At 35.1% G+C, this 25,433-nt stretch overlaps 1 protein-coding gene across 1 annotated transcript; it reads right to left on the bottom strand.

Annotated features, from left to right (window-relative positions):
* Positions 1 to 812: 812 nt before the first annotated feature.
* LOC107047765 (venom allergen 5) lies at positions 813 to 16,024 on the bottom strand. Its single transcript, XM_015270597.1, has 7 exons — positions 15,855 to 16,024; positions 9,520 to 9,641; positions 7,832 to 7,913; positions 5,466 to 5,626; positions 3,505 to 3,605; positions 3,311 to 3,405; positions 813 to 1,333 (listed from the first exon to the last, which is right to left on the bottom strand). Exons 1-7 carry the CDS (start codon positions 15,946 to 15,948, stop codon positions 1,284 to 1,286), a joined length of 705 nt encoding a protein of 234 aa, XP_015126083.1. The 5' UTR covers positions 15,949 to 16,024; the 3' UTR covers positions 813 to 1,283.
* Between the last annotated feature and the right edge of the window lie 9,409 nt (positions 16,025 to 25,433).

Here is a 25,433-nt window from a genome sequence, read left to right as displayed (position 1 = left end):
ACAAATTGAATTGAAATATTCTTTATCGGAAATTCAAAGCGTCAAATACTGCATTTCCATTAGTTGACATTCAGGCGGGGAAAATAATTGGTATAATTTGAAATTTTATGATTTTTTCGCCCGCTAAATCAAATTGAATATCGCTCGTCTAAAAATAATACAAAACTGTGAATGAACTTCCGATTTTTTTCCGACAGAGGGGAAGAGGGTAGAATATAAATGAGAAAACCGGGAATGGTTATGTGGAGAACTCCATGATACTTATTCTAATCCTTAATCTGACCTTTGTGACCCTTGATCTGATCCTTGTGACCCTTATTTAGACCCTTGTCCCCCTTGTTTAGACCCTTATTTGAACCCCTAATTTGAGCCTTTTAACCCTGATTTAGACCTTTATTCTGACCTTCGTGACCCTTAATCTAACCCTCGTGACCCTATTCTGACCATTGTGACCCTTATTCTAACCCTTTCGACCCCCATGACCATTATTTTAAACCCCGCGACCCTTGTGACCCTTAATTTTGGACTTTTAATTTTGAGTACCAATTTTTCATCACCAGAAGTCGATTTGGATTTTTGTATTATAGAGAAACTTTCATTAAATGAAAAGGATAGACTCTCGTGCGAACAAATATAATGCAGAATTTGAAAGATTAGTATTGTAATAGAACTATTGTTTGGGTATGAGTTTCATTCGATTCAATCAGTGAATCCCTCCACACTCAATTTGTCATCAATTATTTATTCATATTTATCGTACATGAAAACTAAAACAAACATAGATATTTGTACATAATAACAGATAGCATCGATTAAACTAGTAATTTCCTACCTAATAGACTAGAGAAGCATCCGAAATCCCGAATCTATCGCCCAAGTTGGAATGGCCCTGGCCTAACATCACCGCAGATATTTACACCAGCGTCATTCCAACAATTTAAACTAGAAAAAAATTCTCCTGTGGTGGCCGTGAGCCTCGCGAGGATGCCCCCGGGCGGGACACGAGAGACAGTAGTTCCCCAGTGACAACGAGGCTTTTCAGTATCTCCACAAGAAACTTCAAGCCTGAAAAACTCTCGACTCGAGGGAAAAACTCGTGGGAGCAATTTACGTAGTCCTAGACTAGTTTCCAGCGAAGCGATGAGTATATAAATGATGCGCTCATTTCTTCATTTATATTTTCTATTTTTCTTCTTCGTGTCTCACTTTCTGCACTTCTCTCACTCAAGACTAAAATGAAGAATTTCAATGTTGACTATGGGGTGGCACATTGGGGGCTCATCTCAGTAAGCGTAAGCGCACAGTGCACCGAGATGGTAATAACCTCCGCGAGCTGAGGGAAAGAAAAATAGAAATGGAATATTAGTAATCCAAACTTAATATTTCGTGCTATACAATACAATAACCCAAACTCAATATTTCATGCGTGTACCAATTTCAATGGAAAATCTAGAGCATTCGTCAGAAAATTGTATTAGTATTCAGGCCCAAGGCTGGTGGAATTACATATTCGATTTATATATTCTCTATTTCTATTTGAAATTATGCAATTCAAAAATATAAAAAGTTTCCGTTGATAAAACTCAACATGTGTTGATTTTATTATACAATTCGTTACGATTCTTTGTATAACTGTTTTTGGCAATGAATTTTATAGTTTTTCCTCAGACTTCGTTATGAAAACAAAAAAAAAATACATTGGAAGGAGTTCGTAAAAAATAGAAGTACACGTGTAATCCTTTATTTGATTATTAGATTTTAAGTCTATTTAATGTTACAAGAAGTTGATGTTAAAAAAATTTAGCTGAATTTTCCGGAACAAGAACCAATTTCAAGTACCAATTTCAATGGAAAATCTAGAGCATTCGTCAGAAAATTGTATTAGTATTCAGTCCCAAAGCTGGTGGAATTCCATTACATATTCGATTTATATATTCTCTAATTCTGTTTGGAATTATGCAATTCAAAAATATAAAAAAATTTCCGTTGATAAAACTCAACATGTGTTGATTTTATTATACAATTCGTTACGATTCTTTGTATAACTGTTTTTGGCAATGAATTTTATAGTTTTTCCTCAGACTTCGTTATGAAAACAAAAAAAAAAAAATTGGAAGGAGTTCGTAAAAAATAGAAGTACACGTGTAATCCTTTATTTGATTATTAGATTTTAAGTCTATTTAATGTTACAAGAAGTTGATGTTAAAAAAATTTAGCTGAATTTTCCGGAACAAGAACCAATTTCAAGTACCAATTTCAATGGAAAATCTAGAGCATTCGTCAGAAAATTGTATTAGTATTCAGTCCCAAAGCTGGTGGAATTCCATTACATATTCGATTTATATATTCTCTATTTCTGTTTGGAATTATGCAATTCAAAAATATAAAAAGTTTCCGTTGATAAAACTCAACATGTGTTGATTTTATTATACAATTCGTTACGATTCTTTGTATAACTGTTTTTGGCAATGAATTTTATAGTTTTTCCTCAGACTTCGTTATGAAAACAAAAAAAAATACATTGGAAGGAGTTCGTAAAAAATAGAAGTACACGTGTAATCCTTTATTTGATTATTAGATTTTAAGTCTATTTAATGTTACAAGAAGTTGATGTTAAAAAAATTTAGCTGAATTTTCCGGAACAAGAACCAATTTCAAGTACCAATTTCAATGGAAAATCTAGAGCATTCGTCAGAAAATTGTATTAGTATTCAGTCCCAAAGCTGGTGGAATTCCATTACATATTCGATTTATATATTCTCTAATTCTGTTTGGAATTATGCAATTCAAAAATATAAAAAAAATTCCGTTGATAAAACTCAACATGTGTTGATTTTATTATACAATTCGTTACGATTCTTTGTATAACTGTTTTTGGCAATGAATTTTATAGTTTTTCCTCAGACTTCGTTATGAAAACAAAAAAAATACATTGGAAGGAGTTCGGAAAACTTATGGAAAAACTTTTTATGGGAAAAACCTAAAAAATAGAAATACACGCGTAATCCTTTATTTGATTATTTGATTATAAGTTTGATGTTACAAGAAGTTGATGTTGAAAAAATTTAGCTGAATTTTCCGGAACAAGAACATTCAAATTCAACAATCTTGAATTCGATTTGAAGGGAAAAAGTCAATGGAATTTCGAGCTTCTCGGAAAATTTAAGTAAAGTGCCAATTTTACATGAATTTCCATATGAAAATTAATACTCACTGTCCAATTCCCTTGAATTTTCTGAGAATTCCTTTAAAATTCTTGGAATTCCAGGAGTTTTTAAAGGAATCTGAAAAAGTAAAGTTATAAACTTACAGCACAGCCCAGCATATCGATTCGAATAGGTCATTCCATAGCTGTTGCACGAAGGCTGTCCAAATTGATAAGGCTGATAACCCAGCAAATTCCCACTGGAGACGAGGCAAAAGGCCATAACATAAAAAAAGGTGATTACCATCGATCAAGTTACCCCACAAACCAGAAGGTATGACTGGACGCGATATACCCACCTAGGTCCATAGTTACAGACGTAATTCTTGGTATATCCACGCGCTGGATCGTAGTAGAAGGAATAGCCACAACCCACTGCAAACGTGTCACCCCACACCACCTGCAACACCCGAGATACGTGACTCCTTGAATTCCCATGTACCCGAGTCCACTATACGGAGTAAAAACTAATCCGCCAGGAATAGAAATAAAGGGAGGAAATTGTGACTAGTGGGAAAATAATTTCAGTTGTTTTCTTTTCTGTTCTTGCCCCTTCTCCTCCGTCGCAAGTTGATCACGTGTGGAAAAATCCTGGAGACATGTTGCATGCGAATCTGTGGAGTTAATCTTATCACGAATTCGAACGGTGTCTATAAGGGGAGGGAATCGAAATTTCTTAACGAAAGGTTAGAAGACTGTTCGGAGAATTCTCGGGGAATTTATAAAAGACTTCCATTTAAATTGAGAATTTTTTATGAATATTGCTTGGAAATTTATGCCTCATGAATTTTATGTTTATTCTCCTCGATAGAGTGAAAATTTCCCTGTGGAATCTTATAGAATTTAATTTTATGGGTATCAATTTAAGGTAGGTGAGGGGATTTTGAAGAAATAATTATGACGTTAATCAAATTGTCGTAGTGCGATGTTTCGGTAAATTATTTCAGTTTTATCAGGCTCGCAACGGCAATCTGCACCTAGTCAAATTATTTATACTAATGTCAGTGTCGGAACACATACTATGCAAGCAGATAAACAACAACTCAGGTCTGCGGATTGACATTTTGTTTATTATCGTCAAGAGCTTAATGAAGCTAAAATAATTTAACGAAACGTCGCAGTTGACAATTTAATCGACGTCGTAATTATTTCTTCAATATCCCCTGACCTTTCTCAAAATAATTAACATCATGGAGATGAGAACAATCATTTGTGGGTATCAGTTTGTTCGTTTTGTGCTGATGACAATCAAGCAAATTTCTTGATGACAAGAAAGCGATTTCTCAAAACAAGTAAAATTGATTTAATTCATTTAATAGTTTAATTAATCTCAATTCTAAAATATTTGAATGCAAAAACCACTCGAATATTTGAGAACTCGTTTTCTTGATATGAACCAATTGCCCTCATCCTTCGGACAAGTATAAAATTTCTTTGTGTAATATTTCTTTTTTTTAGTGTGAGATATTGTGTGCTTGGTAAATTTCAAGCTATGAATTTCTTGATACAAGTACTCTGTTAGAAAAAAAATAAATTTCATGGACAGTTGACTACTAATTTTCCATACAGTGACACTGAATGCAATTTAGGAAAAAAAAAATCATGAAATTTCAGGTTTCACTGAAAATCCAGTAAAATTCCAGAATTTTAAGTAGCATCACACGTATGAAAAAATCGTATAGAAATTTCCTATACGGATTGCGTATAGAAATTCTATAGGATTCGATCGGGCCACGCTGCACTTTTGGATATTTTCAGTTTTCAAATTTCTCAACTAAATTGAATGGGAAAAATTTTTTATAAGGTGTCAAACAAATTCTTGATTTTTTCACATCTAATGAAACAAAATTCAGATTTTAATCTTTGATTGCAATGGAAATGTTGATTTTCGCATAAGACACCGGATTAAATCCTGATTTTTAAACATTTCTTTTAGAAACACCAAAACGATGATTAAATTGAGAAAAAAATTAGGATTCCGAATCTAATCGAGTTTTCAGGAAAGTGTTTACAGTTTTCAATCATCTATGAAAACTACTTTGAAAGCTACATCTTTGAAAGCTACTTTAAATTCGATACAAAATCCCGAAATGTGTAACGGAGATTTCAGACAAAAATTTTTAACAGTGTGAAGACGTCCTTCTCAAAAAACTCTTGTCTTCTCAGTGCGGACTGCCGGTTTCAGATAAGAAATCGGTGCTCTATTGTCGAGAAAAGTAGTTGACTCTGTTGAATTGTGACTTTGAAAAGGATTACGTACCTGGGTGTAATGGCCCGTGGCTCTACTGTAGCCAGTTTGATAGTGTTGCACCTCGTTAAACCACCCGGATATTTGTCGCCGCCAATTGGGCTCGGCATCGTAGGGCCCCGGGGGCCTCGTTGTCCACGTGCGAGCAATGTTCTGTCCTACCGCGAATCTCCCTGTAGAGTTATCCGACAGTGACATTTAATTCAATGGCTCCTGTCCAGAATTTTAGTTTTCAAAAAAACAGCCTCAACGCATGTGTTTTACCGTAATCAATTGAACTTGTTGATTACGTTTTCATTCATGCCTCTGGCTATCATTCATGTGATGCATGAGAGATTTTTATGCGAGAGATTCCGGCAACAGGTTTATGACGATTGCAGGTGGTAGACAAACCGGGACTGTTAATGCCGTTCATTAATAGCTTCAGTGCTACATTATTTCGAAAGCATTCACGACAGCAAGAAAAGCAAGCGCACTGTTTTATGTCTTAACGGGCTTGTTCGAGCTCGTAACACGTTTGTCGGATTAAATATACTCGTCAAACCACCGGCTGTTTTGTCGATGATAAAGACGAGTGGGAGAGATTTGGTGGAGGCGGGGCTCGTAAGCAAGTCTTTATCATTAAAATAGGTGTGATAGCTCATATTTTACACTGTTCAAAGTTTTTCGCCGAAATTTCCGGTACACTTTTTGGAATTTTTTATCATACTTCAGTTTCATGGAAATTTCAAGGAAAAATCAATGAGAACGGGACATTTCAGGTTAATTATTCCATGAAGATGAATAGGAATGAGGGAAATTTCTGTAAATATATCCTTGAATTTTTAATCAGTTCAAAATTCTGCGTAATTTGATGCTGAATATTTATATTTTTATTGAAAATTCAAATACGCTGAGAAATTATCGTGTTAATGCTACTCAAAAATTTTGAATTGTAGTGAATTTTCAGGGACATTTGGAATTTCCTGATTTTTTCATTTCTAAATCGCATTCAATGTCACTCTCCTGAAAATTATTAGTCGACTGTTCATGAAATTTCAAACAATTTCGGAATTGAAAATTCAGAATTTCATGGAAAAATCAATGAGAACTAAATTTCAGTTCAATTATTCCACAGAAATCAATAGCAATCTGGAAAATTTCACTAACTATATTCTTGAATTTTTAACGAATTGAAAATTGTGTGTAATTAGGCATTGAATATTCGTATTTTCAGTAAAAATTCAAATACATTGAGGAATTATCGTGTTAATGCTATTTTAAAATTTGGAGTTTCATAGATTTTTCAGTGAAATCTGTAATTTCATGATTTTTTTCTCTCCTAAATCGCATTCAATGTCACTCTCCTGAAAATGACTAGTCTGTCCATGAAACTCCAATTTTTTCCAGCAGTGTAGAGCGAATTTTACTGCCCCCCTCAGACATATTCTACTGCGCATTGGAGATTTCAGGAAACTATGTAGTGACGAGTGGGGTAAAATGGATCCGACTGTTGGAATTTTTATTGTAATGGAATAACTTTTTTCCTGCGTAAATTACAATTTTATCTTTTTGTGATGAGTCTAGACTAAGTTCAAAAATGATTATTCAAAAAATTAATAATTATCAATTTTCACGATGAGTTTGACAATTAAGTTATAAATTTAAATCATGAATTAAGATTTAGGTCTCAACAATGGAAATTCACATGCAGTTGTTACTCAAATTAAAAGAAGTTCCAAGAGTATGAAAATGAAATCAGAATTTCACGATTTATCGACATTACCAAAATATCGATGCCAATGTCCATTTTTAATTACATTTTCTGGATGAAATTTACTAAAAAAAAGTGGAAAGAATGTAAAAACTCTAAAAATTCTTGTTCCACGACTGAAAAGTTTGTCGAATCAAGTTATAATTTTCTCAAACCTAGAACACTTCGGCGTGTAAATATGCCTCTTTACTCATCATTTCCATCTCTTAATATTTACATGAAAAACAGTACTTAATCTTTATGATCGTAGCAATTCTACATCGGAAAGTTTTCCCTTTAAAAAATTAATAATTATCAATTTTCATGATGAGTTTGACAATTAAGTTACAAATTTAAATCATGAATTAAGGTTTAGGTCTCAACATTGACAATAATTGATAATTCACATGCAGCTGTTATTCAAATTTAAAAAAATTTTAACAGTATAAAAATGAAATCAGAATGTCACGACTTATCGACATTACCAATGGGTTGAAAATGTAGAATTTGAAAAACCAAAAGTCCTGAAAATTGTTATCATTTGATTTCTCTGTCAAAAGAAGTGCTGAAGGGAAGCGGCAAAGCATGAAAATCACCGATGAAAATTCTCCTCGTATAATCACACGTGACGGTATATAGTACTTACGGACATTCCGAGTTGCATCATGATTCTCAGCGCAACTGTCTGCCCATCTCTGCGCCATGGTCGCGAGTTCATCATCCCAGACCTATTGAAAATTGTGGGACAAACCGAAATTAAAGGAAACGAAAAAGGGAGTATTTCTAGTTTAAAAAACATTGCATCTCGCGTGGGAGAGGACAATGCCAGGTGACGTTGATCCGAGCTTTCCGCGTGGATTACACCGGAATCCATTAACACACTCGTTCACGCTCCACTTCAGTATTTCCGTATATAACCCGGATAAAATCCCACGCCATTTTCAACGTCTCCGAAATCGAAAGAGGATGCATTGCTGAATTATAATCCCATTCGGACTTACTGCCATTTTTAAATGAAAAAACAGTACTTAATCTTTATGATTGTAGCAATTCTAAATCGGAAATTTTTCCCGTTGTCGATTCGAGTTGATGCTATTTTTAAATTGTTTAAATGATTTTTAAAATCTAATCTGAACAATTGATTGAAAAGGACCTATTGCTATTTTATTTGGAGATAATTGACAAATTTATGCCAATTTTTATATTGCCACTATAAATTGGATTCAAGAAAAAGAAAAGAAAGAAACAAATCGCACTGTTTATTTCTTTAAAAATCATTTGAGTCAACATATGAAAGCAGAGACCAATGAACTTTTTATTTCATCAATTTGACGTTCGCAAACGGTATAAAAAAAGTAAAACAATGAAAAAAACACGCAGTAAAATTATTTTCTCCTTCAATTAATGTCAATTTATTCAACAAACATGGAGTTTTTTTACATAAAAAAGTGTCGATGCCAATGTCCATTTTTAATAACATTTTCTGCATGGAATTTACAAAAAAAAAGTGCAAAGAATGTAAAAACTCTAAAAATTCTTGTCCCACGACTGAAAAGTTTGTCGAATTAAGTTATAATTTTCTCAAACTTCGAACATTTCGGCGTGTAAACATTCCTCTTCACTCACCATTTTCATCTCTTTATGTTTACATGAAAAAACAGTACTTAATCTTTATAATCGTAGCAATTGTAAATCAGAAATTTCTCCCGTTTTCGATTTGAGTTGATGCTACTTTTAAATTCTTCACATTATTATTAAATCGAATCTGATTAATTGATTGAAGAGTACCCATTGCTACTGCAGGATTTAACAAATTTATTATTCTTCATTTGACAATATTAATTATTGAAATCCAAAAATTTTGATCGATTGATTTTATTATATTTTTATTTTCAATTTGAGCACAGATTTATTTCATTCGGAGATGGTTAACAAATTTATATCAATTTGTCTATTGCCATTATAAATTGAATTCAAGAAAAAGAAACGAAACAAATCGCACTTTTTTATTCATTTTTTTCAATCATTTGAGTCGAAATATGAAAGCAAACTACATGAAAAACATGAAACAATTTTAAGAGAAGCAATAAAATTATTTTCTCCTGCAATTAATGTTAATTTACTCATCAAACATGAAGTTTTTTTACAACGAAAAAGTGTCCATGCCAATGTCCATTTTTAATTACATTTTCTGGATGGATTTATTAAAAAAAAGTGCAAAGAATGTAAAAACCCTTAAAAATTCTTGTCCCTCGACCGAAAAGTTGGTGGAACTAAGTTATAATTTCCTCAAACCTCCAACACTTCGCCGTGTAAATATTCCTTTTTACTCACCATTTCCATCATATTCGCAGCGCTCGGCTGTCCGTGTATCTGGCCCAGTGCAACGAGTTGGCGTAAACGATTGTGCTCGTCAAGAATTGTTTGCTTATCCTGGCAGGATAAACTCCCAGTTCCTGCGAACGAGAAACCCCGTGACTGAAAATACTAAAAAACCCGTGAAAACGGTGGAAAAATAAATAAAAAAATGTGGAAATGATTCTGCCGAGAATGCCGGAGCAGCTTGTGTAATTCATGTCGCTCTTGAACCAAGACTAATGGCGATGATAAAAGCAGCAAAAACATTCAGAAAATAAAACAAACGTCCATTTTGAATTATCCATTTCAATTAAAAGCCCAAGAAACATTATGGTAAAGAGTTGCAGGAGATGAGAGAGTTCTCCGCCAGAAATAACGAATTGTCATTCGATTTCACTCGGGACGATAAAAAATTCAGATTTATTCCAACAACAAAGAGAAAAAAAAACCGGAAGGACACGGAGTTGAATCCCATGAGCATAAGGTTGATCCCAAGTGTGGTAGGCCAACGATATTATCGTCAATGTGTGTCACGCGTGCGCCCCTGATCTTCCTCACCGCTGTGTGCGAAATTAATGAATTTACCTTGGTTACATGAACCATCATCGCGGGAGAGAGAGAGGCCGGGGGCTCCATCAGCGTGTGTTTGCCGTATGGTAATGCCTTACACAGCTAAGGAGATCCATATGCGTATCAAGCTGCACGATCGATCCTACAGATACGTTATTTACCTCTTCAACCTTCTCAATTCACACGGAGAAAATTTTCACGGTGAGAAATACACGGAGAAAAATGTTCAGTAAAAATTACGGAACTCACGATTCCCTCACCGCTTACGAAATCGACTCAGAAAATTTGACGGTATCGTAATTTTTCACAGCAGATTCAGACAAAAATTTACGGAACGCTCTGGAATAATTCCGTGACAGTTCCGCAAAATTTTATACAGCCACATTTCGCTCCGGAATTACGGAAAACGTACGTAATTTTTATTGAATATTTCTCTCCGTGAGCCGAACGGGGAACATTTTATTGGCGAACAAAAAATTCTGTCGTGAATTGGTAGGATAAGTGTATTTTTTAAAAATGCGTTCTTTAGATGAATTGCTTCCCAATAATAGTTGCGAAGCGATTTGGTTTTGGGAAAAATTATCGAAGAAAATGCGCACTTAGTTTCTCATTTTGCGACAGAATGAATAGAAATTGATGAAAAACTGATACAGCTAATGGAAAATTGCATACATTTTGCGAAATTTCCCAGCATTTTCGGGAGGTTCAGTAATTTTTCCGGAGATCGCTCTGTATATTTTGGTGAGAATTTTTCTCGAAAGAAATTTACGCGCTGAAAAGCGGGGAGAAAAAACTTCAGGAAAAATTGCGCGACAAAACGTGAAAGTGAGGTGAAATGCTCTTTTGGAAAATTTTACGTAAAAACAAAAAATTTGGAGCGAAAGATAAATTTTCCTTCTGGGGTCTTAGAAATGTTGTGCATCGAAACGGAATTTTCGAGGGGACCGGAGATTTCTGCAACATTTTTCTCCGTGAGTACCGAACTCTCTCAGAACTCGTGGAACATTTTATTGGTGGACAAAAAATCAATAGAAATCGATGACAAACTGATAAGAATCAATGACGAATTGATCTACTTGAATTTTTGATGAATATGGTTTCGTAATTTTTGATCCGTTAGCTGCGCCGATTTTTATGAACAACGCAGAGACTGTCGACTAGCTGTTGTACATTACGAAATTTCCCAACATTCCCGGGAGATTCAGTAATTTTGGCGGAGATCCCTCAATATAATTTCGTGGAAACTTAATTTCGTCCTAAAATTTAATGGAATGTTGAGCAATAAAATTTGATGCACGAAGGTCAAATTTTACTCCCCATTAGATATTACTGTCATTATACAGACAGTAATAAAAGAGATTGCAGTGTAATAATTTTTGCATGACACATACTAAATTCAGTCATTCAAAAGTAATTTTTATGCGGACAATCAACGAATACTCGACACATTATTGCACTGCAGTGAATTCCGTTGTTGTCAGGAGAAAATTGATCATCAAGGATCTTCATGAATCAAATTTTATTGTTCAGCAGTTAATTTTTACAAAGTGCCGGGTTAAATGAGGGGAATACGACTCGTGACATTGGAAGGGTGAAATTTACTATCCACCATGCACAGGTTGTGACCTCGCAATAAAAATTTTTATTTTTATTCCCATTAGGATAATTGAGTAATGCCGCGAGAGACGAAACCATACGAGCGGCATTACGAGACGAGACGAGACAGTGCGTCGAGATATAAATGAGCAGACGAGACGAGACGAGAAAAGTCGGTCGAGAGAATGAGAGAAACGAGACGAGAGACGAAACCCTTGTATTTTCTGACCCTCTTTTTTTAGCTTCATTTGTCTGACCCATTATCTGACCCTTATTTCTCCTGACTATTATTTTTTAACTTCCCGACCTGAAGGGAGGAAGTTATTGTAATGACTCCGAAGATCGATTGTGGAAATTTCATGGTTTCTCCACGTTTCGTGACTTCTAGAAACTCTCCCGAAACTTTTTGGAGACCGCCTGTGTGTGTGTGTGTGTGTGTGTGTGTGTGACCAAAATGTTATGCTACGATTTCTCTCGAACAAACGATACGATTCATTTTTTTTTCCACGCAATCGATGTGTTTTCATGTAACTTAGAACTGATTAGATTCTGAACAACATCGCCTCAGCGGTTCTTTAGATTTTGCAATAAAACTTGTGAAAAAATGTCGAAAAATGACATTTTTCAAAATTTAGTGATTCCTCTCGGAGAAACAAGGAGATTGATTTCTTATCATCGTAACTGATGAAGCTTTGTATGATTAAAACTGGAGTGAAATTCCCGCAAAATCGTCTCAGCAGTTTCGGAGTAATTCGAACACGAATTTTTACCCCTATGGGATTATCGACAGATGCCCAGACACTTTCGCTCCGAACACGGAAAGAAATGTTCAGTAAAAATTACGTATCTTTTCTGTAATTCCGGAGCCAAATGCGGTTGTAGGAAATTCTACGGAACTGTCACGGAATTTTTCCTGAGCGTTCCGTAATTTTTATCTGAATCTCCTGTGAAAAACTACGATACCGTCACTTAAATTTTCTGAGTGAATTCCGTAATCGGTGAGCGAATGGTGAGTTCCGTAATTTTTGCTGAACATTTCTCTCCGTAAAATTATGATTTTTCGAGTGATTTCGAGTGAATCTATTAAAAATCATGGAAATCACGAACAATCCAAAGAAATCATGATTTCCAAATCTTATTGAGAAATCACAGAAATCGTTCAAGAAATCACAGGAAATCATCCCATTCTGGAAATCACTGAGCTACCCGATTGAAAACTGACCAGCCCCTCGATAAAATGCAATTTTTCGTCCCATCTCGTCTGGCGGCATCGCTAGAACAATTTTGATCAAACATTTCTCTCCATCCAAATAGAATCTTCAGTATTTATCCTGCATCATGACTTTCCCAACATTTTCATCACTACTTTCAGCTTTATACTGATTCAAGTGCATCGTGTGATGGAATTGAACAATTTTTGACTGAATGTATGAAATACTGACATCGTTTCAGGATTTTTTTTCTCACGACATAGTTTGAATTATAGTGCGGGTGTGTACAGCGACCGTGCCCCTCTAATTTCCGGAAAGAAAATCGTCCGTACTGGTGTATGTGTGGGTTTTGTTTGTTTTCACCTCTTCTGTGGGTTTGTAACAAACTGCAGTGTGAGGCCGGGCCGGCCGGGCCGATGAATTCATTCATTTGTATCGGTTGAATAGTTCAACTATGATGAATCGAGGTTTTCGGGAGTTCTAGGCGCTTACACGGGTCAGGGGGGCACATGCAATGGAGCAAAAGGCGGTGATTGATGTAGTGCTCGAGGGGAACAAAAGCGCACAATTGGAATTACACGGAAAGGAAAATTGTAGTGAAGAATGCACTATGCACTGGTCAAATTTTACATTTCACGGACAATTTGATGAATTTTCAGATGACGAAGCGCAGATTTTGAAGGTGAATTTTCCGGAAACAGATCTTGAATTCCATTTAAGGGGTTCCCCTTTGTCTACATCAAATCTTAGAATTGTGTTTTCTCCTGCAATTATTAATTTCTATCTATGAAATTACTTTATCGACTCGATTATTGCATTGTTGAGTCAATGAAGTAGTTTAATGAATAAAAGATAATAATTGCAGGAGAAAACACAATTCTAAAGATTCATATAAACGCAGGGGTTCCGTTTCCCCTTAAGGGGAAAAAGTCAATGGAATTTCAGGTTTCTCTGAAAATTTAAGTAAAGTCCCAATTTTTTAGTGGCAGGAAGACGGGAATTTCATAATTTACATGAATTTTCAAGTGAGAATGAATATTCACTGCTAAATTCACTTAAATTTTCAGGGAATTCCTTTAAAGTTCTCGTAATTCCAGGAATTTTTTAGGAATTCCCCTTAAAATTCAGGGGAATCTGGAATTCAAGGAGAGATTTCTGTCAATTTACCAAATGTTTCATTAATTTCCCGGAGTAATTGAAATGAAATTTACAGTTTCCACAGATTTTTCCATGAAATTATGAATTTTTTAATGAAATGTTTTAACAGTGCAGATAAACTGGTACAAACGACAACTCATGAAGAGGAAGCCACATTTCATTAGTCTCACGGACTTTAGTCTCCTCGCGCGAATCTATTTTACGGGAGTTACCTCACAACTTCTGTAATATTGAAAAACAAAAAAATTGAGACAGAGAATGAGTGATAAAAAAAGAGTGAGCGAGGGTGAGGGTGAGAGTGGCGGGCGAATGGGGCGGAGGGAGTGGAGTCGTGGCGTGCGACTCGAGGGCTGGTTTAAAGAGGGTATTGCGACGTCTGCCGAGGTCAAGGGGATCTCAAGAGCTTTACGTACTGCGCGCTTACTCTCCTTACACTGTCTATATTATTTTTGTATCCCCTTTGTTTTCCCTGCCATCCCTCTCCGCCCTCCTCCAGCGCTTCTTTTATCTCCTTCCGCTTAATCCGAACAATGGAGGGGTTTACGTACTCGACGGTGTTTATCTATCTGCCTAACTAATAGTTTCCCATCGAAATAAATAACGGGAGAAAATGAGTAAAGGAGGAGGGGCGGTGAAAAATCATCAAACTCTGATGATGCATTGATCTCATTATCCGTAGGGGAAACTGATACACTGAGAGAAAAAATTAACTTTAACAAAGATGATTTCCTTGATACAAGAAAATATTCTCCTGTCAATTCCTAGAGTCGTGAAATCTCCTGGTAAATAGTTTGCTAATAATAATCTCCTGGTTAATAGTTTGCTGGGTACGCCATGATAATTTTTATAAAGTGAGGTTTCAACAGTTCTCTTGAAATTCAGGGAATTTTGCCGCTGAAAGATGACAATTCGATGAAAAATGTCATGGAAAGCGTAAATTCATGTCCAATTATTTAAAAAAAGTGATAGTAACAAAAAATTGAGATACATGTCTTGACTTTCAATTAATTGATAATTCAGGTCGATTTGGTACTGAGTATTCAGGCATTGATTGAAAACTTTAGGGAATTCTCGTCATTCTGTTCGAAATTTGAAATTTCAAGGAGTTTAAATTGAAAATTCTATGGAAAATTCACAATTTGATTCATAGATCGGCATCAATCATTAATTTAGTAATATTATGAGAAGTTGCATCTTACAATAATTAATTAAGATTTACTTATCTCCATTGAACTTTGAAAAATATTATAATAATTCATGATGATATTTAATTGATTATTGATAGAAATAATTCGGAATTTGAATATTTAAATTGATGATTAATATAATAATTCAAAAAATTGGTGAGTAATATCAACAATTGACTGATTCCAAATTTAACTTTAATTGAAATTTATGATTATGCCGATGTCTGATTTGATTTAGAAAAATCGATGGAAACTGTACATTTCAGTTACATTACTTTATGAAAATTCATAGAAATTCGGAAATTGAGGTAAAGATAATTTTTTTATTTTCAACTACCGATTTTTTTGGCCCAACCAATACTTGTTTGAGAACTTGTTAGTTTTTCTCTCAGTGCAGAAATCTGTTTTTTCTCTCCGTGAAGGAGACAATCTATATTTGTTCTTCATTTTTTTCTCGTGCGCAAATTAAAAAATGCCCGAAAATTGATTTCGCAACGCGTTTACCCTCCGCATTAGGCTAATTTTCTACGACACTCTTCTCTCCACTTGACTCTGTGAAGATGAATATTCAGAAATTGTTTAAACTCACTCAGTACAGTTTTTCCCGCGCACGACGACGAGATGGGCAGTGGTGCCCCGATGAGGCACAGGCAGATAATCCATTTGCTGATGATTGAAATCATGATTTCCCGATTTTAATTCACTAACGATTTTGTCTCGGTCAATTATCGGATGAGTGACTGGGATGTGACTCGTATCCAAACGTGAACACTGACCAATTGTCGGACACGCTGTCTGACATAGGCTTTATAGTGACGACGATGTCAAGGCGGCTTGTAAACGTGGGTGTGGGGGAGTCCACATTCACAAATGCGATCCCACGATTATTGGTGGGGATTTGGGGATCGCAAGTGTGCGATATGTCACTGACTTGACGAGTTTTTTTCTCATATTCGCCGGGTTCTCGGTCCATCCTTCTTGAATTTCCAGGAAATTCACATGGTGTGATTAATTAGGATTGAGTGACCGCCGTGACTTCGAAATGATGTCGATTTAACGTGATTATAGCGGTGATTCCAGTGATTTCAGAGAGATAGCATTTCAATCACTGCAGTTGGCTTCGAATGATTTCATCATTTCGAAATTGATCATTTCAGAGGTATTGAAGACATTGAAATTCCAATTAATAAAGTTTAATTAATTAGAGGGGTGGGGCAGAATGGGTCGTTTCAAATTGTAAAAAATCTACCACCAATCATTGGTCGTCTTACAATAATCCTCAATAAAAAAAAATCTTGCAATAATTGAGGTTTAGTTATCTTCATTGAAATTTGAAAAATAGTAAAATAATTGATAATTTAGATTTTCAATTGACTATTGAGTAAATAATTCTACATTTCATAAAAGGATTTTCGATTAGCCAAATAATTGTTAATGTTTCGAACTCAATTATTGATTGATGATTAATTTAATAATTGAAAAATTGTTGAGTAATATTGATAATTGACTTATTCAAGATTGAACTTTATTTGGAATTTATGATTATGCCGATGGCTGATCATGAGTGATTTCTGTCACTGAAATTTCGTGGTAAATTTCTAAAAATTATAGGTGAGTCCTTGAAAATCAGTAAAAATTCCCTGAAAATTAGTGACAAGTTCATTAAAAATTAGTGACAAAATCACTGAATTTCAAAATTTTGCAAGCGTTAAATTTCAGATCGCGAGCCTCTAGAAATTGGGGTAGATTCCTGAAAATTAGGCGTGGATCACTGAAAACTAGTGACATGTCTCTGAAAATGAAAACTTTTTTTCTCGCGAGTCCCTAAAAATTGGAAATAGATTGCCTCATGATTAGGAATGGATCAATGAAAGCCACTGATATGTCCCTGAAAACAAAAACTAATTTAATAATAAAAAAATTGTTGAGTAATATTAACGATTGACTTATTCAAAATTTAACTTTATTTGAAATTTATGATTATGCCGATGTCTGATCATGAGTGACTTCCGTCACTGAAATTTGGTGATAGATTTCTAAGAATTAGAGGTGGGTCCTTGAAAATCAGTAAAATTTTCCTGAAAACTAGTGACATGTCCCTGAAAACAAAAACTAATTTAATAATAAAAAAATTGTAGAGTAATATTAACAATTGACTTATTTAAAATTCAACTTTATTTAAAATTTATGATTATGTCGATGTCTGATCATGAGTGAATGAGTGAATTCAGCCAATCTCGCAAATTGACGATGGAGAACGTCCCATTTTGCCCCACTCTCCTCTAATTATATTACAGAATGCAAACTACACGAATGATTCCAGACAAATTTTAAAATCGTAAAGCCAATTCTATCTGATTTCGAATTGATTTTATCACAGAGTGGCGCCGTGATTTCAGGTGTGAGTAGCCCCTCGGGGGGAACTTAAGTGGTGGAGGTGAATCATCTCAGGTGAGATCAGTCTGTATCAATGGGTTTATTACTACTATGGGTACAGTTATTCCTGAATCACAGATTTTCTCTCTTTGATTTGTCGATTTAACGTGGAATTCTAGCGAAATGGGACAATGTGAAACCTCAAAAATAATGTTTGAGGTGAATATAAATTCAGTGGGATAATGAGTCATTTTTGCGTGAAATGTCAAAGAACTTCTTAGTAACTGATGGCATAACGAATAAAATGGATATGTTTATGTTATGATCATTCATTTTTATGCTCAATATGGAGTCTTTAGGGAAACGATGGAGGGTGATAACCTGAATAAAATATTTCTGGTAAATATCAAGTGATTCCGATAATGAGTCATCTCAGAGGCGAATGCCAACGGGCCTCCTTCGTAGCTGATGAAGCTATAGAAATAGTATATATTTTCTCACTCTTCACTTTTCGTCGTCTCGACATTGGCACTGTAAATTGCACTGAAATTTCAAACTCCGTACAATGTTAGAAAAAAAATGAAATTTCATGGACAGTTGACTACTAATTTCGAGGAGAGTGACACTGAATGCGATTGAGGAGAAAAAAATTATGAATTTTCAGGGTTCACTGAAAATTCAGCAAAAATCCCAGAATTTTAAGCAACATAAAGACGAGAATTCCTTAATTTATTTGAATTTCCAATCTAATATGAATATTCGGTGCCAAATTATATTGAATTTTCAGAGAAATCTGAAATTTCATGGTTTTTTTCCCCTAAATGGCATTCAGTGTCACTGTCCTGAAATTTACAGTTCTCTTTGATGTTTCCACGAAATCCTGAATTTTCAATGACGAAATTCCTTAAGATTTCAGTGGTAACTAAACTCAATAAAAATTTCCAAAAAAGTGCAGCAGAAATTTCAGACAAAAATTGTTAACAGTGTACGTGCCATTCAATGGCAAATTATTATTCTCAGAAGTTGAACGTCAAAGTAGTATCTAAGAGGTGTCTTGAGAAGAAAAATTTTCATGCTCAACTACTAAGAATAATGATTTTCGTACGGTATGAAAAAAGTGAAAAACGAGTAAGCCGACAAAAATGTCATTTTTCTATGATCCAATTGAGATATTAAAAAAAAATACCTAGTTTTATTCTATGGAGTCTAACGAACATTCTGAAAAAAGAAAAATTTGAATCGGATGAAAATTGTGCACGGAGAAAAAAATTGGACAAAAAATACCTCGAAAATCGTGACAAATTTTACTATTCGAATGGTAATCGTAGAACGAAATGTAATTCAGACATCTTACGATTTTTTCCCTCCTGTTTAGTAAAATTTCCCACACCAGCAGGGGATTGTTTGTTTCGTAACCCCCAAACAGTTTCGGTAAAAATCATTCTCCATTGCCGAAAAATTATATGAAAAATTGGAGCAATTACTCACGTTCACTGGGATAATTTTTTATGGGATGCAGGGTAAATTCTACAGTTTCGGTACAAATCACCTTGACGTTTAGTAAATTTTCTCGAGCCAACGGAGTAAAATTCACAATCAATCTCGCCCTTTTTCTCCTCCTCAAGGTGAAAAAGTCCTGGAAATCGAGGTTCCTCCACGATTACTCGACTTGTTTGGTAATTATCTCCAACTTTTTTCTCCGTGTGGCCTCTGGATTCTGGATCAGACTCAAATTGAATGAAAATAATCCATCTACATCTATTCACCCAAACAGCAATTAAACCAGTCCAAAACACCTCCGAAATAACATAAATAGGAACAAACTTGCGAAGAAGTTGAAGTGGCACGCGAGGTCGCAGCGAGTTCCTTGCCTCCTCTAGCTCAATCTCCATCCATCCCCTTCAAATCTCCAACTAAATTCCCAACCCGTGATTAATAAGTTCTGTGTGCCGAATGCGATATGGATATTGAATTAATGCGCGAGGGTCACCGTATACGTCGTGTTGAATTAAGCCCCCCCATTGTCTCTGGTACACGCCAGCGGGAGAAACGGCGCACTCCGAGGCGAGAGTTCATCGGCGATGAATAGGGTGGACTGCTGGGTGGTGTGTGTCACGTGGGAAATCTTTGGCTTGCTGCTCGTTAGCTGCCTCCCAGCGCCGAGGGTGTCTTCATCTGTGGGCCCACCTCTACGTGCACTTGCCCGAATTTATCACAATCCGTTATTTATGTATACTCGTCTGATGAGTTCTAAATCCACATTCAGATGAGGGAACCCGTCGGGTGAGACTATTTATGGCGATTCCAGGGACGAGGAGTCCCTGGAGAGATGAGACAGATAGAATTTTCCGTTATAATAACATGAGAATAAATCGATGGGAGTGAATTCAGCGGACGAGGGGATTTTTGAAATTGTTTTGGGAGTGTTGAGGAAAAAATGAAATCTTGTAGACATTCAAGAAGGAATTTTTATGCGAGCGACATTCAATTCGATTTAGGAGGAAAAAAATACGTGAAATTTCAAATTTCACTGGAAATGAAAACTTACAAATTATGGTGAATTTTCAATTGATTCCATCGATTTTTCTGAAATAATTGGAGTGAAATTGATAGTTTTCATTAGTTTTATTATCAAATTTGTGAATTTTCAAGGACAGAATTCAATGACATTCGATGAGAAGCCCTTGGAGAGATAGGATCGATAGAATTTTCCCAAATAATTGAAGTCAAATTGACAGTTTTTATTAATTTTATCATCAAATTGTGAATTTTCAATGATAAAATTTAATGAACCTCCATAGAGATTTAAAAAGTAATTTTTATGTGGGAAAAAATTCATGAAATTTCAAATTTCACTAGAAATAATCTAATTGTATCTTTTTAGAATAGGCATGTTGCAAAAACATGTTTTCTCTGTGACCTGAAAGTTCCGGGAGACGAGTGAATTATTATAGTCATGTCGCGTTCAGGAGGTTCTCATGTTTTCCAATAATTTGGGTAAAAGACCCCCATCTACGCCGATGAAAAATCATTTCTCACAAATAATAATATTACAAATAAAATCTCCAGAATTTTCAAATTTTTTCAATGAAAAAAATTTCAGTTATTTATTAAAAAAGTATAGGCTACAGGAGAATTACTGAACATTTTTTTAAGTTTTTACAGGTCTTCATAGGGTAAAAAAGTAATCCGCAGGGTCGCAAGACAACTCATGGTTCGAAGGGTCCTCGAAAAAATCGGTCGAAGGCCAGAAAAGGTTTCGAAAGTCTTGCAGAGGTAAAACCAGAACGAAATACTCGACTCGGACAACTCCTTGGAAAACCTGGAAACCTCCTAAACAGGGCATACACTGAGAAAAAAAATTACTTTTGCCAAGGAATCATTTTCTTAGGAGAAGAATTTATTTTTTGCGGAGCGTATTTCTCCAGGCCAGTCATTATCAAGGAGTCCAAGTCCATCTCTAAATATTACAATTATGGAATGATTATATTACATATGACCTTGAATGAACTCCATTGACACTTCTTAGCCTTTAAAATTATTTCAAATTATTATACGTTAGAAAACCTCGAATTTGAAAAAATTGAAAAGTAATGAAACGTGTTCATTCAACGTCATATGTAGCATAATCATCTCATTATTCAACAAAATTGTAATATTTGGAGATGGACATAGACCACCTGGGAATGACTGGCCTAGAGAAATAAGCTCCTAAAAAAATAAATTCTTCTCCCAAGAAAATGATTCCTTGGCAAAAGTAATTTTTTCCCCCAGTGTAGCCAGAATAATCCAGTGAGGACTTTTCAGATCAAAATATTCCGCTCGGGTTGTTTATTTCGTTTTCAACTGAGGATCCTTGGCCCTGCGTGCGAAGGATTTACCTCTAATGGCGAACGCTTTAGCTGCGAAATTAATCGCCGGTTATTAATCTCTCTGGGACTGCTCTGTGTGAGACCGGAACACCTCCTTTTTCTTTTCCACTTCCTTCCTCTCTTTTCCCTCCAGTGAATCCAACATCTCGCTACCTTGCCTGCCAACCTCCCCCCCGTGAGCCTCAATTCGCCGCATATTTTCATTAGCATGCAACAGAGATAATTAATTTCATGAAATAATTAATATGATTTTTTAAAGTTTCTTTTTAGAATCAACTTCCACTTATCCCCATACCGTGGATAAAAGGTACCACTGAACCAAAGACGAAATGAAATTGTGATATTTATACCCAGATCGATAACCGGGACACGAGGAGATTTTGTATTTATAAGTTCTCGCGGGATCTTATCCTCAAGCAGTTATCCAGATCCCGTGAATAGATTATGTGTAATCCCACAGCGTTGCATATGTGCTCATGATTGTGGTAAAGTGGAGTAGGAATTTCTGGAACGACAATGGCTAAAAACACGACTAAAAATACTTTAAGTCGATAAAATCCTCCAAAAACTGTAATTTTACCATATTTTTCCCACTTTCAACTCGTCAAATCACTCACAATAGCACCCAAAAATCAAAATCTATTCCCAGAAAATGGATAAATATCCTTGAGAACAATACTCGCATTCCAAGGAGAAATTTCCCTCCATGAACGCAAGAAATTCCGGTAACACTCTTTAGTGTCACCGGAATTTCTCGCGTTCAGTAAAGACGGGACTTTATGTAGCGTTCCACATCTTCCGACGTTACAGGGTATTGTCGGATGGGATTTTGGAGTATGTAGGAGGGGAAGCACCATTCTCGATATTTTTACTTGCTATGAGAATATTGTTCTCAAGGATGTTCATCCATTTTCCGAAAATCCATTTCTTTATCTTCAAACAAAATCCTGAAATTTTGTATAACAATGGGAAAACATATGACACTAACATTTTCGATAACTGGAAAAAATTGGCTGCAGTAGCTTTAACAAAATTAAACGACGAATTTTTTTTACACGCGAGCTCATATAGGATTTATTTTCAAATTAATAATACACTCATTGGAAGACTCCAAAAATGAGAACGAAAATAGATTACAGATTATAGATTGATTTTTGAATGACATATTGCATCAGAATCAATTTGAGTGCAATTATTCTTCAGAATTTTTTTTTATTGAATTCAGAATTATCTCTTCTGATGAAAACTGTTGAATGAAAAAGTTGAAGTTTGCCAGTCTTGAAAAATGCTCCGTTTTGCCCCAGTACTCGCTGAGATTTCATTTGCCTAGGGCTGCTTACTTTCTATTCATGAATTTGTGTCGTTCACGATACAGTCCTGATTTTGTTGTAATTATGGTCTCTGTTTTTTCGTTCATCACAGTTTTCGTTCGTAATTATTGAAATTTATGTGAATTTCACTGGTTGCAGGTATTTATTATAATCTCTGTAACAGTGCTTTGATGTATTTTTTATGGGCTTTTGCCGCGGGCCGTTGAATAAAAGTTTCAGGTTCGTATTCGGATGTCATCGGAATTAATTGTGTCAAATGGCGACTCTCATCTGTATGTCGGAATCGACTTGGGCAAAGCAGTCTATTTTTTTTTATTTAGAAGAGAATTTTCGCCCATTTTCCTACAGTCGATAGTGGTTAAAAAATATTATTGTTGGAAGTATCGATTCAAATATGTTCTATGCTCCACAAAACAAATTACTGTTGAAAGTTTTGGCTGAAATTTAAAGTACATTTTTTGGAATTTTTTTTTAAGTGACAACTCCACTGGAATGGAATGATATGAATTTAAAGTGCGAATTTCAGTTCAATTATTCTATGAAAATGAATTAAATCAGGAAAATTCATGTGAATGTATTTTTACATTCCCAATTAATTCAACATTTAAGTAATTTAGGGAATCTTCGTCTTTCCGCAGCTCAAGAGTTGCAATTCCATTGAATTTATATCGAAATTACAAACTTAATAATTTTTTTCCTCATCAAATTCACTGTCTTGTAAGAATTACTACAAAACTTTCTATGAATTAAAAATGGTTTCTGGTAGAAATCAAATTCCGAACTTCAAACTTTCAATAATAAAATCATCGCAAAATGTTCAGCAGCCTGAAGTTGAATAAGACCGAAATGGGAGTTTAAAAATGAATGTTGAAGGGAATTTCACCGAGAAAAAAAATACCCGAAGGACTTGAATATCCTCAAGAAAAAAAATTGTGGTTAAAAGTTCTGAATGGCCTTTCGAAGAAGACAAAAAATCGAAGTGGGAGAAACATCCGGACAACCAGGAGATTCATAAATCACATTTTTTACGACTGGCTGAATCAATTGAATCATTTTAAATTGACTGAATTAATTCCGACTATAAACCTGATTAATTTTGTTTATCCCGGAGACCTTGAGGCACCGTCTGAGCAAGTATCATGAATGCGATGAATCCGCTCATCACTCGTTTGGCCGACTTGAAGCACTAAGCGGGCTTTTGGTTTGCGCATGCCGGAAATGGTTGTTCGATCGATCCAGCTTCCTCACTGAAGTGTATACAAGCTGAGCAGAATTTGGGCTCTCCAGAAAAATGAAGAACTACTGGTTTTTTAATTATCATATTGGAACCCGTCTGGATAATAACTATCAATTGCTCTAATTATAATCCCCTTCTTCCATCGCGCATTTGCAATTATTGTAAATGAAGCTCTGTCTCTTCTCATTCCGGTGTTTTTTCATTTGTAATTTCTTTTGCTTCCACATATTTTCCTCAGGTAAATTAATTAAAAAATACAGAGCAGTAATTTTGAAGGAAAAAGGTGTAGGTGACATATATTATTTGAATACTAATAATAATAATAATGATTATTACAACAATAATGATAATAAGGATGATAATTATTGTTATTCTTCGATTTCAACGATTATTATTCTATTATTCTACTGATTATTAATTACAATTTGCGAATACGTGCATTTGAAATTAATCAAGTTCCCGTATCTCCACTCAAAATTTTTACATTGAACGCTTGCTACAAACCCAATGACGAATATTCGAGTAAATATTGAATGACATAATTGAAATACGATTGCACCGTATACCCCACTCCGATATTTACGCGAGTGTGATGATTAAACGGGGACAAACGTTTGAATTGCCTTTTGAAAACTGTAGTTGCCAAACTCTTCATGGAAGCCTCGTAAAACTTTTTATTCCTGTATTACCAAAAAAACAACAAAACAAAATTATGTTCTCTCAAACTTCGCCGAACGAAAGCGTAAAAATTGAATGAAAATGTGCGAATGATTCAAAATGAGTTTATTTTATTTCAAAATTGTGCCTGGAGGATATTTACGAGTGCGGATACTTCAGTATAACAATGCAAAATGTTGAAAGTACAAAAAAAAATTAAATGGTATATTTCGATACGAGTGTGTGCCTTCGGCGAGTGCTACACACATCCCACGGGTCAAAGAACATTTTTCCCAAGAGTGTTAAAGCCTATTTTTCATCGCAATGTATGGAAAGTGGGATTTTGCGCACGTGAGATGTGTCAAAAAAATTTATTTATGCACAAGTGAAGAAAAGTGTGTTTTTTGACGCGTGAGAGCTGTGTACCCTTCCGAAGAATACTTTTCTCACGAGTGTCAGACACAATTTTTCATCACGAGGTGTAGAAAGTGGGATTTTGCGCACGCGGAGCATGCGTAAAATGTCACTTTACGCACAATTGATGAAATAGTAGAATAGAATTTTATTTCATTGGTGCTACAATTACTGTTTTACACCTTGATGAAATAGTATATTTCGATACGAGTGCGTAAAAGTGTTTTTCGACCCGAGACAGGTGTGTCCCAAGGGTCAAAGAACATTTTTCCCACGAGTGT

The sequence above is a fragment of the Diachasma alloeum genome, unplaced genomic scaffold (assembly GCF_001412515.2).
Source record: "Diachasma alloeum isolate Michigan unplaced genomic scaffold, Dall2.0 Dall_scaffold_78908, whole genome shotgun sequence".
NCBI classification, from domain to species: Eukaryota; Metazoa; Arthropoda; class Insecta; order Hymenoptera; family Braconidae; genus Diachasma; species Diachasma alloeum.
Note: the sequence above shows the minus strand (reverse complement) of the source record. Positions and strands in the feature narration are given on the sequence as shown.